General features: G+C 45.5%; 1 protein-coding gene across 19 annotated transcripts in view; it reads right to left on the bottom strand.

The window, feature by feature from the left end:
- LOC133160251 (interferon alpha/beta receptor 2-like) overlaps window positions 1-15,715 on the bottom strand; it is a 59,555-nt gene that overhangs the window by 15,236 nt on the left and 28,604 nt on the right. For 14 of the 19 annotated variants that reach the window (XR_009715843.1, XR_009715837.1, XR_009715836.1 and 11 more), the window contains 2 exons: window positions 12,836-12,992; window positions 4,647-4,774 (listed from right to left, as the gene is read on the bottom strand). The exons of 1 other annotated variant lie outside the window; for it this stretch is intronic. Coding sequence is in view for 4 of the 18 variants with exons in the window: in XM_061287941.1 (XP_061143925.1) it covers window positions 4,647-4,774; window positions 12,836-12,992 (285 nt within the window). In the remaining 14 variants the exon portion in view is untranslated. Of the gene's footprint in view, window positions 1-4,646; window positions 4,775-12,160; window positions 12,781-12,835; window positions 12,993-15,715 lie in introns of those variants that run through there. 4 more of the 19 variants (XR_009715846.1, XR_009715847.1, XM_061287943.1 and 1 more) reach the window with 2 other exon arrangements.

Raw genomic sequence — 15,715 nt, 5'->3', positions numbered from 1 at the left:
AGCGCTCGCTTGCTTGAGTTTCCGCAGGAAGTACAGGGGCCGCTGGGCCTTCTTCGCCAGTGATGCGGTGTTGGTGGACCAGGAGAGATCCTCACTGATGTGCACCCCCAGGAACCTGGCGCTGCTCACTCTCTCCACCACAGCACCGTCGATGGTCAGCGGCAGGTGTTGGGTGTGACCCTTCCGGAAGTCAACAACAACCTCCTTGGTCTTGTCGACGTTCAGCAGGAGGTTTTTGTACCTGCACCACGTGGTCAGAAGGTCAACCTGTACCGAGTCTCGTCTCCCTTGGTGATGAGACCCACCAGAGTCGTGTCGTCAGCAAACTTCACTATGCGGTTGTCGCTGTGGGTTGCAATGCAGTCATGCGTCAGGAGGGTGAAGAGTAGCGGACTGAGCACGCAGCCTTAGGGTGCCCCTGTGCTCAGCGTGATGCTGGCGGAGATCTTGTCGCCACTACGTACCACCTGTGGCCTCTGACAGAGGAAGTCCAGTAGCCAGTTGCAGAGATAGGTACTGAGGCCCAGCTTGTCAAGTTTGCTGATGAGACGTTGTGGCACAATGGTGTTGAAGGCAGAACTGAAGTCCACAAACAGCAATCTCACATACGAGTCCCTACTCTCCAGGTGGGTGAGGGCCGAGTGGAGGGCAGAGCAGATGGCATCCTCAGAGGACCGTTTGGCTCGGTACGCAAACTGGAAGGGGTCTATGGTGGGGGGTAGAATGGATCTGATGTGCTCCATGACAAGCCGCTCAAAGCACTTCATGATGATGGGCGTCAGTGCCACGGGGCGGTAGTCATTGAAGCAGGACGGGGCAGGTTTCTTTGTCACAGGTACGATGGTGGCAGCCTTGAAACACAAAGGGACGACAGCTTCCTGCAGGGAAATGTTGAAGATGTCCGTGAAGACACCAGTCAGCTCCCCAGCGCAGTCCTTCAGCACTAGACCCGAGATGTTGTCAGGGCCCGCCGCCTAACAAGTGTTGATAGCGGCAAGCGCCCTCCTAACGCTATCAGCAGAGAGGCACAGGGGCTGCTCTTGTGGAGGAGGAGGGGCCTTCAGCGGGCAAGTGCTGTTCTGAGCGTCGAAGCAAGCAAAGAAGCGATCGAGATCGTTGAGCAGACGGATGTCTCCCTCACAGCTCTGCGGCGCAGGCTTGTAGTCCGTGATGGTCTGAATGCCCTGCCAAAGCCTCCGTGCGTCCTTGCTGTCCTTGAAGTGGGCGGTAATCCTGCAAGAGAACGCCCTTTTCGCCTCCTTGATGCCCCGGGACAGGTCAGCCCTTGCTGCCCTCAAGCCAGCCTCATCCCCCGCTCTGAAGGCTTTGTCCCTGGCCCTCAGCAGCCCAAGGACAGCCCCGGTCAGCCATGGCTTCCGGTTAGCCCGAGTGACGATGGATTTCGAGTGAGTCACATCATCAATGCACTTCATGATGTAAGAGGAAACAGAGTCAGTATACTCCTCAATGTCTGTCCGATCGTCGCAAGTGGCAGCCCGTCTAAACATGTCTCAGTCAGTAGTGCCAATGCAGTCACGAAGCGCATCAGAGGCACCCTCAGGCCACACCCGTACCCGCTTGCGAACCAGCCTGGATGCTCTCACCATGTGTCTGTATGCGGGCAAAAGCATAACAGTGAGATGGTCAGAAAGTCCAAGATGGGGGAGGGGGCAGCTTTGAAACCTCCCTCATGTGAAGAGTAGACCAGGTCCAGGAAGCTGTCGCCACGTGTTGGAAAATTAACATGCTGGTGAAGCCTCGGAAAAACAGACTTCAGATTAGCATGATTAAAATCCCCAGCGAAGATGGTGAAACCGTCAGGGTGCGCCGTCTGTTGTTCACTGACAGCCTGGTACAGTTCACCAATAGCCGCGATCCTGTCGCCTTCAATGTTGGAAGGCGGGATGTATACCGCGACTAGCAGAATCGCGGTAAATTCCCTTGGCAGGTAAAAAGGACGGCACTTAATGATCACAAACTCCGCCAGTGGCGAGCAGTGCTTGCATACCACCACAGAGTCCCGGCACCATTCGTCACGGATGTAGACGCATATTCCACCTCCTCGCGATTTTCCCCCTTTTACAATGGCCCGGTCCGCCCGATAGCACGCTAGCTGCTCCAGATGTACAGCAGAGTCCGGAATGTTGACAGTCAACCAAGTCTCAGTGAACACGAGCACACAGCAGTTACGCACTGTCCGGTTCGTAGATTTCAGCAGGCGAACATAATCCATTTTGTTGTCCAGCGATCGAACATTCGCCAGAAGAATGGAAGGCAAGGCCGGGCGAGCTGGGTTGGCCGCCAGCCTGGCCCACACGCCTCCGCGCTTGCCCTTCTTCAGCCTCCTCGCACACCGCTTCCGACGCTCCCTAACCGGGGGAGGAATAGCAGGAGAGTCCGACGACATTTCAGCACGGAGCAGACCGAGCTCCTTTAATGTGCCCGCTTCAAAGTCCAGAACGCCACAAAACTCGCTTTCGCCGATGTCGAGCAGAACCTGCCTGCTGTACTTGTAGCACGACTCAGTACGACAAGACGAACACACAAAACCTTCGGACAAACACTCATTAAACGAACAAAACACCTCACGAGCGGGACAGAGAGAGGTTGCTGCGTGTGCACGCGCCGCCATCTTGAAAACTTGACGAACTTAATGAAACCAGAATTGCGTTTTTTCACCTTCGTAATATTGCAAAGATTTGTCCGATCCTCTCGAGCGGTGATGCGGAAACTATTATACAGGCGTTCGTCACGTCGCGCCTGGACTACTGTAATGTATTATTCTCTGGTCTTCCTAAGTCCCTCATCAAAGGTCTACAGTTAGTACAAAAATGCTGCTGCAAGGCTGCTCTCACGGACAAGAAAATTTGATCACATTACCCCAATATTAGCCAACTTACACTGGCTCCCGGTCCATTTAAGATGTGACTTCAAGGTTCTTCTATTAACCTATAAATCACTGCATGGCTTAGCGCCTTCATATCTTGTCGACCTAGTTGTTCCTCATGTTCCGTCTCGTAACCTTCGTTCGCAAAACGCTACTCTTTTAGCGACACCGAAGGCCAAGAAAATGTCTGCAGGGTCTAGAGCATTTTCTATTCGGGCTCCAGAGCTTTGGAATGCCCTACCAATGGATATTAGACCTGCTACCTCAGTAGAAACATTTAAGACACGTTTAAAGACACATTTCTATGATATAGCCTTTAATTAACCTGTAGTGGCCGATTCGGCTCTACCCAAGCTGATAGCGGCTATCTGGATTCTCGTGGGCCAATTCAGGATGGGGGAACTGCAGCTCAACCTCCTTGAAGACACTGCCAGGATAATAGAGGGCTCCTCCGGCAGCCCTTCGCTCTGACTTGGAAATCCACTTTTTTTCATTGATTTTCATATTATGTATTATTTGTGCCAGGGCTGTGGACTCGGTCGGATTTTTGCACCGAGTCCGAGTGCGGCCTCTTAACCATGAGTCCGAGTTTTTTCTAATTTTATAAAAATTAAAATTGACTGAAGCAAACGTGAGGTCTTCATGTTTTTATTGAAAACAACATAGTGCTGACGCCGTACGACATCGTATTTTCGCTATAATTCGAGGTAGTCCACCCTCACCCAAAGTTAAGGTTTCATGGGAATATTATTGTCATAATTGTCTGGACCATATATGATAATTGTTTAATGGTAGTTATTGATAGATCTTGAAGATGTCAAGTTATAGGTGCATAAGATTATGTTGTTCATGCATATAGCACGTTCATCGTAAGAGGGGAAGAGACGTTGTGTATTTTGGGCTAACTCAAATTCCGTAGTAGAAAAACCCCGGAAGTGGGATGGGCATTCTGTGTTGTTGTGGTACGCCCTGTGAACGCACTGTGAGTAAGGAATAAAGCAGTTATCATTCACGTCATTGTCCGATCTATTCTTGCTATCTAAGAACCTGGAAAATAGTAAGAATATAACATATATCACGGGTCATTACGACGCGTTTGGTGGAGTTTTTACTGCTTCTTCCAACTCCTATCGTGCTGACTGTAACCTGACACTCTTTGGCTGCGTCTTGCCTCTTTTTTATTGTCGGACTCGGTAGACTCGGTCAAAATCAGCACTGAGTCCGAGTCCAAGTCCGGCAAAAATGACCGCGTCTGACCGAGTCCGAATCCCCGAGTCTGAACCGAGTCCACAGCCCTGATTTGTGCTCTCTCTGCATACATTTCAACCTGGTGATCCTGAAAGGGAGATCCTTCCATCTGTGGTCCCTTCTCAAGGTTTCTCATTTTCCCCTGGCAGGTTTTTTTTTTAGTTTTTCCTTGCTCTTTTGGGAGCTTAAGATCAGGGGATGCTTTGAGAATAATTGTCAATTTTTGTCTATGTGAAGCCCTTTGAGACAGTTTGTGATTTAGGGCTATACAAATAAACTTGACTTGACTAGTTAATGAAAAATGTCAAGTGGGATAGGTTTCTCCCTGCGGTGGTGAACACGGGATGGATGTTATATTAATGTAATAATGATTGCAAAACTTGTATTACTCCTGACAGCCTCTAGAATTGTATATTATACTTAACAGTTTTAAACAATTTTAATTCCTAATGCAATGCAAACGTTTTAATTCATTTTTATCCATTTTATCAAAACACTTTTCTTTACTTACAATTAGTGCTCTTGGAAGAGTTGCTTGAAATTTAGAAGCGAATCCATTGTGGTACAGACAATATGTCAATGTCATCAAGGCACCAATGCAAAAAATCCCAAGACCTATCAATGTGCCGGGAACAGGTACTGTGGAAATAAACACACATGCACACAGACGCAAAATAAAATGTTTGTTCCTTCAACTGCCTCTAGAATGTCAATCTATTAGATAAAGAAAAGAGTCTGAAGGAAGAAGCAAGCAACAATTGTATATGACGAATGATTAATTCAAAACAAAGGCCAAGTTTTACACCTTGTAAAATTGAGCATGGATTTTGAACATTTTGGTGGAACACTATGTTTGGGCAGTTATTTTGTCTCCCACTTTCAAAAGTATATTTTGTTACATATGGGTATTTGACAATATACTACAAAAGCCCCCACCAAATACCTTTACCATTGTGACAGTTGTAAAAAGTCAAGCATATTGGTGGCCTTGCTCAAACACTGACACTGCTTGTATGTTACTGTAGCAGGTCACGACTGGCAGTAAATTGTCAGCACCACTGTGGGTATCAGACAAGATCAGAAAACATAGGGAAAACCATGATCAAATATTGTAGAAAGTAAAATATGAGTGCAATAACAAAATATACATAATAAAATAATCAAATTATAGGATTTGTAATTCATTAATCTAATAATAACATTTTAAGAACATATCCGTAGATTCTTTTCTTCAGACAAATGAACAAATTTTTAGTTACCTGCTGACAGTTTTGACTGCGCAATCTAGTCTTTCTCAGAGCCGTCATCCGACGCGTCATTTATTCATCGGCCGATCTGTCAAAGTCCGCCGAGCCGGCCCGTCCGACCCCGGTGGTCCTTGGAGAAGGGAGTCTCAGGTGTGTGATAGGGTGTACGCTCCCTCGTGCCTGTTGATGGTCCTGCTAGCCCACTTCTTGATTTCGATGGCCTCTTTGGTCCACCGCTTAAATTTGTTGGATTCTGTTATGGTTTTCGCCCGTCCCAGTCCATGGTGATTGTTTTTCTTGCAGTGATCTGTGATGGCTGATTTGAGGTTTTCTTGTTCTGCCGTTTCTCTAAGTGACCTTGTGAATTGCCCCACTGTCTCCTTTTCGCGTTCTTTTTGATGTTCCCTTTTCCTTATGCTGAATGACCTGCCTCTTTCCTCAATGTATGTTTTGTTGCATAACTTCCACGGTATCTCGTAGATAGTCTTGCACTTTTGTTCCGGTGTTATTTTATCTTTGGGATGCACGAGTAGTTGTTGGAGTTTGGTGTAATGTTTGATGGCTGTGTTGATGTGATGTCTCTTCATTGCTCGTTGTATTGGTTCCGTTATCCCTCGGATGTTTGGTAAAATTATGATGTCTGATGGTTTCTCCGTCTCTTGTGTACGTTTTGTATTCCTTTTCCTTGTATTGTCCTTTTTATTTTTGACTTGTTGTTTTCCTTTGTTTCTGGCCCATCTTGGATATTGACAGTGTGAGAGCTTGTTCAATGTGTCTTTCCTCTTCCTGTCTGTCTTTCTCTTCAGTTATGCTGGTGGTCCGGTCGTATAATGTTCTGACTACTGATAGTTTGTGTGCTGTAGGGTGTTCTGATGTCCAGAGGAGGTATTGGTCCGTTTGAGTAGGTTTTCTGTCTACTGTAATCTTGATGCTGCCGTCATCTTTGTGGTTGATGTTCATGTCCAGGAAAGATATCGTCCGGTTTATTTCCTTGTGTGTGAGAATTGTATGTTGCCGGGGTTGTACATGGTGTTCGTAGTGAACGTATTCCATTCTACATCCTGTACAACACAGTCCTGTGGCGATCAGGAAGTGGTAATGGGGGCAGGACAGTGAGGTCTGGCAGCCCCTAGCCACAACCTGGCACACAGGCGGTGGGTGTTAGATTCAGTCGTTAAGTTCTTGGACGGAGGCAGAAGAGCTTCTCAGCAACTGCACCCATGACTAAGCAGCCCTATTTAGGATCAACTCTGCTCACCCCATTTAGGGGAGGGGGTTAGAAAAGGTACCCTAAACATAGCCTGCCTCACAAATTCCGGTCTGGAATACCGCATCCAGAGGGATCACCATCACGCGGTCAGAAACAAAAACATGGACACATTGGAGCCTGGAACGTGCGGACCCTAACGGACAACCAAGCCAGTGATCGACCTGAAAGGCAAACTGCCATCATCTCCAGAGAGCTAAGGAAGTTCCAGATCGACACCGCAGCACTCTCAGAGACCAGACTAGAAGATAAAGGGCAGCTGAAGGAGGAAAAAGGTGGATATACTTTCTTTTGAAAAGGAAAACCTGCAACTCAGCCAAGAATCCATGGTGAGGGTTTTGCAATAAAGAACCGCCTCAACCACCTCCATGAACTCCCTGTGGGCATTAACGAGCACCTAATGACCATACGCCTGATGCTTGCCAACAATCAGATGGCCACGGTCATTAGTGCCTATGCACCAACACTTGCTGCACAGGACGAAGTTAAGGAGGCCTTCTACGCTGACCTAGACAAAGTCCTATCGGAAGTCCCCAAGGAGGATAAGCTAATCCTGCTTGGAGACTTCAACGCCAGAGTGGGACGAAACCACCACCTATGGAGGGGTACGCTGGGAAGAGAATGGGTTGGAAACACAAACTCTAATAGCACATTACTACTAACCAAGTGCTCAGAACACAACCTGGTCATCCCCAACACACTTTTCCGTTCAAAACATCTTGGATGCATCCTCGCTCCAAACTGTGGCATCTCATCGACTATGTCATTGTCCGCTCTAAAGACCGCCGCGATGTCCTAAACACCAGAGCAATGACCAGTGCAGACGACTGCTGGACCGACCATCGCCTCATGCGCTCAATCATGTCCATCCGCCTAATGCGGAAAAAACGGATGCAGAAAAGACAATGCCGGCCAAGAATAAACATCGAGCTGTTGAATGACAACGCCTACCAACAACAGCTGCAGGAGGCTCTTAGTGCATCGCTGCCCAACCACTACCCAGAGGATACTGAAACACACTGGAGCACACTTTCGACTACCATAATGAACACCTGCAAAAAAATACCCGGGCACAAAAAGCAGACGCATCAAGACTGGTTTGACGAGAATGACACTGAGCTCCAGCAGCTAATTAAAAACAAGCGGCAAGCTTTCATCACGTGGCAAAATGACATCCACTGCAAGGTGAAAAGAGGAGCCCACGCCAAAGTGAAGGCAGCCGTCCAAACACAGGTTAGGAAACTGAAGAACCAATGGTGGACAAAGAAGGCTCGGGAGATCGAGCAGCTTGCTGACTCTGGAGACACGAGAGGCTTTGATGCTACAAGAGCGGTGTATGGTCCCAGCCACCGCTGCCTAACCCCGCTTCGCTCAAAGGATGGCCTGCTGCCGAAGGTCAAGGAGGCAATTGCAAACAGGTGGAAAGAACACTACGAGGACCTCTTAAACAGGGACACTATACCCGAGATGGAGGCTCTTGATCAACTACCACAACAGCCCACAGCTGAAAACATGGGAGAGCCACCCAGCCTGAACGAGCTGCAGGATGCCATTGGGAAGATGAGGAACAACAAGGCTGCTGGGCCCGATGGAATTCCAGCAGAGGTCTTGAAGAAAGGCGGACCCGACCTTTTCAGGCACATCCATGCCCTGCTTCTTAAGATCTGGGAAGAAGAGGAAATCCCTGCGCAGCTCAGAGATGCCTTAATCGTCTCCGTTTTCAAGAAAGGAGACAAGGCAAACTGCGGGAATTAGCGTCGCATTTCTCTCCTCTCCACCATAGAAAAAGCCCTCACTCGGGTTCTGGCCAACAGACTCACCCCCCAGTCAGAAACCATCCTTCCTGAGTCTCAGAGTGGATTTCGCCATTGCTCGACAACTGCAAGAAAAATGCCGGGAACAAAATCAACCACTATACATGGCCTTCATAGACCTCACCAAAGCATTCGATTCAGTTAACCGTCAGGCTCTTTGGCTGGTTCTATCCAAGATTGGCTGCCCAGACAAATACATCAGAGTACTGAGACTACTGCATGATAACATGTCAGCCACAGTGCTCAGCGGCAGTGGAGACGAGACGGAACCCTTCAGGGTTGACACAGGTGTCAAACAGGGATGCGTCATCGCTCCAACACTATTTTCCATCTTTGCTGCTATCCTCCGCCATACAAGCAAGCATCTGCCCCACGGAGTCAAAATCATGTACAGAACTGACGGTCAACTTCTCAACATCAACCGACTCAGGGCTAAAGGTCAACCCACCACCATATCCATCATGGAGCTGCAGTATGCGGACGACAATGCCCTTGTAGCCCTGTCGGAAGAAGAACTACAGAGTATTTTGTCTGCCTTTGCGAAGGCATACAAACAGCTTGGTCTAGCCATATATATAAAAAAGACCCAAATCCTCCACCAACCACTACCAAACTGCAGTTTGCTTGTCCGCCCACTAAACATCTCTATTGATAACATCCGATTGGAAAAGGTTGACCACTTCCCCTATCTTGGCAGCCTCCTGTCATCTAAAGCCACCATTGATGATGAAATTGACCATCGCCTCAGCTGTGCCAGTGGGGCTTTCTCAAGGCTACGGAAGAGAGTCTTCGAGAATCGTGACCTCCAACCAAAGACCAAAATCCTGCTCTACAAAGCTATGGTCCTCCCCACCCTTCTGTATGGGTCAGAAGCCTGGACCACATACAGCAGGCACTTAAGGGCACTGGAGACCTACCATCAGAGATGCCTCCGGAAAATCCTCAGGATCAGCTGGAAACACCGACGCACCAACACCAGCGTCCTGGTGGAGGCTGGCTTGCCTACCATCACTGCCACCATTGCCCAAAACCAACTGAGATGGATTGGCCATGTAATCCGCATGCCTGACTCTCGCCTCCCAAAACAAGTTCTTTATTCCCAGCTCGCTGAAGGAAAGCGGGCCCCGGGAGGTCAGAAGAAGAGGTTCAAGGACAACATAAAAGCAAACCTGAAGAAGTGTCACATAAACCTTAAAACTTGGGAAGACAAGGCCGCAGACAGGACGGCGTGGAGAAACCTTGTCCGTGACGGCGCCGCTCAATATAACGTTGACCTCCACCATGCCGCTCAAGTCAAACGCAGACGCAGAAAGGAGGCCCAACCCAAACCTACCACCATTACATCCCCCTGTCCACACTGCACCAGAGTTATCGGGTCCAGGATCGGCCTCTTCAACCACCTGAAGACCCACAAAGACGAAGAAGGAGGACCGTCATACTCAACTACGAGTGACCGCCGATGATGATGATGACATGGTGTTCAGATGGTTAGTGAGTTCTTGTGTGTGTCCAGATTTAATTTTTTCCAGGATGTCATCAACATATCTTTTCCAGAGTGTGGGTTTGCAGAGAGTGGGTGCTGTGTTGATGGCTTTGGTTTCTAGGTCCTCCATGAAAAAACTGCTCGGATAGTTCACATAGCATTGCGAATCCTTCTGTCCGTGTGTATATTGTTTTTAAAATGACTGTGGATTTGGCTACAAAATTAAGTAATGTGGTGATTTCACTAACTGTCAGGTTTGCGCGTTTTTTGAGGGTCCGGTCTTCCTTAAGGCCTTCTTGTACAATGTGTAATGTGATGTCAACAGGGTTTTTTGTGAATAATGAAACTACATTTTGGGAAATGAGGATTTCATCTTTTTGCACTGTTATATTATTAAGTTCATGTGCCAGTTGTTTTGAATTTTTACAGTGGTGTTCTGTTGTGCCAAGGAGGGGTTTGAGTATGTCAACGAGTACTTTTGATAGATTATATGTGAACGATCCAATGCTGCCAACTATTGGGCGTAACGGGATGTCTTTTTTTATGTATTTTAGGTGTACCATATATCCGGCGGACTTTGACAGGTCTGCCGAGCCGGCCGATGAATAAATGACCAACACATCGGATGACGGCTCTGAGGATGACTGGAATGCGCAGTCGAAACTGTCAGCAGCAGGTAAACAACTACTTTTTTTTTTCATGTATAACACGCCCCCATGTATAATACGCACCCTAAAAATGGCATGTCGATGCTGGAAAAAAGCCTGTACCCATGTATAATACGCACCCAAATTTTTACTCCTACTTAAGTCCGTAAACGTAAAATTATTTCAGAAAAAAAAACATCTTTGGGAACAACCGGATGTTATTCTGCCGGTCAGTATCACTGCGCATGTGAAAAAGGCGGCTCTGTATGGGAGAGAAGTTGAAGAGGAATAAAAACACCCTTGGAAACCAAAACTTGCCCCTCGTCGTGACTCGGAGCCGCAACAAATGTTTCGGATTTGTGTAGGGTACATTGTGACCGTAAACGAGCAGGTGATCGAGCAAGCGTCTGATACAAGAGCATTGTGTTTGTATGGAGCGTGTTTGAAGTGAACAGCGGAGAAGAAAGGAACAAGGCAAAGTGTTGTGACATAAAATATTACCTGTGATACGCATTTTGTTATTTGCTGATTGAAACAGCTAATTAAACTGTGAATTGAAACTAATTAGAAGAAAACTGAACTCTCGTTCTTTATATAGCTGATTAGGGGTGTAAATCGCGGGTTTTTTCACGATACGATATAATATCGATATAAAGAACTACGATACGATATTTGCCGATATCTTAAAGCCTGCTGCGATTCATTCACGATATATCGCGATATAGTGCTCTACGATCGATTTTTTTTTTTTAATAAAAAATATAGAACAATATTCTGATTTATAACAATTCATACGCAAAATCAACAAGGTACTGCAAACTCTTTATTTAGGAAATTACAAGAGTATTGTAGTATACAAAGTGCTTATTTTAACACTGAACTTTGATGTCGTGTTTTTTCTTTAAATGTGCGGCGAGATTTGTGCTCCCTGAATATTTGATCACCGCATGGCAGGATTTACAAACTGCACGTGTCTTGTCCGTTGAGCCATCTTTTCTTTGGAATCCATAGTGCTTCCAAACGAATGACTTGAAGCCTAAAGGGGAGCAAATTTCCTCGTCTCTTTGGACACTAGCCATAGCACCAGCCCAGGAGCCGCGTACTAGTTGTCGCCTCCCCTTTCACGCGCGTGCTCTGCTCACAACACAACAACGCCGGGCGCACTGCTCCCGGAGAGAGGAAGCAAGCAACAATGAACTGGATTTCAAAATAAAGTCGCGTCTAATGTCCGAGGTCAAACACGGCGATATAAATCGATGTTTACCTTTAACATCGATGCCAATAAATCGTAGAGCATTATATCGATTAATCGATGTGTATCGATGTATCGTTACACCCCTATAGCTGATGTGTCTTGCGCATCCGTTCTGCGCATCTGTAATGGCTGCCGTATGGTATCTGGTTTGCGATGGAGATTAGAAAACAAACAATATTTGACGATAACACACCATCAAGGATTGCACCATCGCATCAAACGATGTGTCGTCAATTATGAATTTTACTGATTAAGTGTGTTGGGCAGGATGGCTGAATGCGATGCGCGATTGACAACAAACAAGAAGAAAGGTGTGATTTCAAGTTTTATTTCGAGGGAGATTTTCTCCAAAAATTGTTGTACCCATGCATAATGCGCACCCCGGATTTTAGGACAATAAATTAGTTAAATTTTGCGTATTATACATGGAAAAAAACAGTAAGAATTCTTTTATTTGTCTGAAAAAAAGAATCTACGGCTAGCATTCAGAAGACATTATAAAGCTAATTGAAATAATTTTAAGCTCATATCTGGTAAAGGGTCCCCAAATAAAGATTTGGGATTCTAGAACATTACAAAATTGCATGACTAATCAGTTGGGTACAGAAAAGAGAAGATTTGAATTCTACCTTGAAATTGGTGAAGTGTGCTTGGTAAATGAAGTTCAAAAGGAAAAAAAGTCACACACGTCAGCAAACAAGCGCTGCATGCTGTGCTCCAAGCTTTTGCTGCACTGTATTTTTGTTGGTTTTGTGAGTTTCATGAACGACATTCTCATTGAGCTGAAGTTTAATAAAATATGCTGAAGCAGACGCCATCAGACACAGGCCAAGTTTGACCTTATTTGACAACTGAGGCATAATTTCCCCCTTTTGTTTTCTTTCAGTTTCCAAAATTATTCAGCCTTTATGTGCATGACTGGAGGCTCCACTCTGTCAGAAAAAGTCACAATTTACAAACTGTGGTAGCTTTTACTGTTCACCTTACCTCTGATCAAATCTGCAGTCGTACTTGAGAAGGTGCATACCCAGGTTGATGGCTTAGTATTATTATTCATGGTAATTTCAGTTTGAATCTGAACACAGTACTCTTTGCCCGTCTCCAAGTTGTCAATTTTAACACTACTGGCTTCAGTTTTGCAAACCTGCAAATCAGAGGTAAAATAAGTGAATGCAGAAATACAGCGTTGGGAATTTTATCAATGCCCCTTTCACTGACAATTGATACAAACACACCAGCCTGTTCCGCACGTGGGTTACTTCGAGAGGACTGCACTGACTATACAGGTGCTGGACAGTAAATTAGAATAGTGTCAAAAAGTTGAATTAATTCAGTAATTGGATTCAAAAGTGAAACTTGTACATTATATTCATGTCCTGCACACAGACTGATGTATTTCTGAGACGAAGCCTGAGAGACCATTTAAAGGCCTTTACAGGTGTTTTGAGTTATTCAGCGGATTATTGTGGCACCAGGTGGCCTCTATATTGAACCTTTTCAAATTATTCAAACTTTCGGAGATGCTGAATTTGGTGTTTTCATAAGTTGTCAGTTATAATAATCAAAACTAAAATGAATAAGCACTTGAAACTAGGGGTGTAACGATACATCGATACTAGGGGTGTAAATCGCGGGTTTTGTCACGATACGATATAATATCGATATAAAGAACTACGATACGATATTTGCCGATATCTTAAAGCCTGCTGCGATTCATTCACGATATATCGCGATATAGTGCTCTACGATCGATTTTTTTTTTTTTTTTAAATAAAAAAATATAGAACAATATCCTGATTTATAACAATTCATACGCAAAATCAACAAGGTACTGCAAACTCTTTATTTAGGAAATTACAAGAGTATTGTAGTATACAAATTACTTACTTTAACACTGAACTTTGATGTCGTGTTTTTTCTTTAACTGTGCGGCGAGATTTGTGCTCCCTGAATATTTGATCACCGCATGGCAGGATTTACAAACTGCACGTGTCTTGTCAGTTGAGCCATCTTTTCTTTGGAATCCAAAGTGCTTCCAAACGAATGACTTGAAGCCTAAAGGGGAGCAAATTTCCTCGTCTTTTTTGGACACTAGCCATAGCACCAGCCCAGGAGCCGCGTACTAGTTGTCGCCTCCCCTTTCACGTGCGTGCTCTGCTCACAACACAACAACGCCGCGCACTGCTCCCGGAAAGAGGAAGCAAGCAACAATGAACTGGATTTCAAAATAAAGTCGCGTCTAATGTCCGAGGTCAAACACGGCGATATAAATCGATGTTTACCTTTAGCATCGATGCCAATAAATCGTAGAGCATTATATCGATTAATCGATGTGTATCGATGTATCGTTACACCACTAATCGATACACATCGATTAATCGATCTAATGCTCTACGATTTATTGGGATGATGCTAAACGTAAACATCGATTTATATCGCCGTGTTTGACCTCGGACATTAGACGCGACTTTATTTTGAAATCCAGTTCATTGTTGCTTTCTTCCTCTTTCCGGGAGCAGTGCGCCCGGCGTTGTGTTGTGAGCAGAGCAGGCACGTGAAAGGGGAGTCGACAACTAGTACGCGGCTCCTGGGCTGGTGCTATGGCTAGTGTCTAAAAAGACGAGGAATATTGCTCCCCTTTAGGCTTCAAGTCATTCGTTTAGAAGCACTTTGGATTCCAAAGAAAAGATGGCTCAACAGACAAGACACGTGCAGTTTGTAAATCTTGCCATGCGGTGATCAAATATCCAAGGAGCACAAATCTCGCCGCACATTTAAAGAAAAAACACGACATCAAAGTTCAGTATTAAAATAAGCACTTAGCTTGTTGATTTTGCGTATGAATTGTTATAAATCAGGATATTGTTCTATATTTTTTATTACCGTTTTTTTCCGTGTATAGTGCACCCCCATGTATAGTACACACCCTAATAATGGCATGTTGATGCTGGAAAAAAGCTTGTACCCATGTATAATACGCACCCAATTTTTATGAATTTTTTAAATTTTTTTTTTTTTTTTTTAAGTCCCAATGATCGTCACACACGCAGGGAGGCAATGGGTCCCATTTTTATAGTCTTTGGTATGGTCTTAACTAGGCTGGATGTAATTTTTTTTGTTGGCGTTGATTTCTCCGACTGCCCGTAAACGCACCACTACGCTCCGTGCGCGCACGGGAAAGAGGCGGCTCTGTATGGGAGAGACGTTGAAGAGGAATAAAAACACCCTTGGAAACCAAAACTTGCCCCTCGTCGTGACTCGGAGCCGCAACAAATGTTTCGGATTTGTGTAGGGTACATTGTGACAGACAGCAAACTAGCAGGTGATCGAGCGAGCGTCTGATACAAGAGCATTGCGGTCGTATGGAGCGTGTTTGAAATGAACAGCAGAGACGAAAGGAACAAGGCAAAGTGTTGTGAAATAAAATATTACCTGTAATACGCATTTTCTTATTTGCTGATTGAAACTGCTAATTAAACTGTGAATTGAAACTAATAGGAAGAAAACATATCTCGCTCTTAATGTAGCTGACGTGTCTTGCGCATACGTTCTCCGCATCTGTAATAGCGGCCTCCGTATGACGTCCGGTCCGCGATGGAGATTAAAAACAAACAATATTTGACAATAACACACCATCAAGGATTGCACCATCGCATCAAACGATGTGTCGTCAATTGTGGATTTTTTTGACTAAGTGTGTTGGGCAGGATGGCTGAATGCGATGCGCGATTGACAACAAAGAAGAAGAAAGGTGAGTTTTATTTCGGGGGAGATTTGTCATGTCTCGTCCCCAGTTTTGCTATGTGTCTAGGTTGCCATAGTTTCTGTTCGCGTCTCCCCTCTCTTCCTGTGTCACCTCAATCGATG

The sequence above is a fragment of the Syngnathus typhle genome, linkage group LG9 (genome assembly GCF_033458585.1).
Source record: "Syngnathus typhle isolate RoL2023-S1 ecotype Sweden linkage group LG9, RoL_Styp_1.0, whole genome shotgun sequence".
NCBI lineage: Eukaryota > Metazoa > Chordata > Actinopteri > Syngnathiformes > Syngnathidae > Syngnathus > Syngnathus typhle.
Note: the sequence above shows the minus strand (reverse complement) of the source record. Positions and strands in the feature narration are given on the sequence as shown.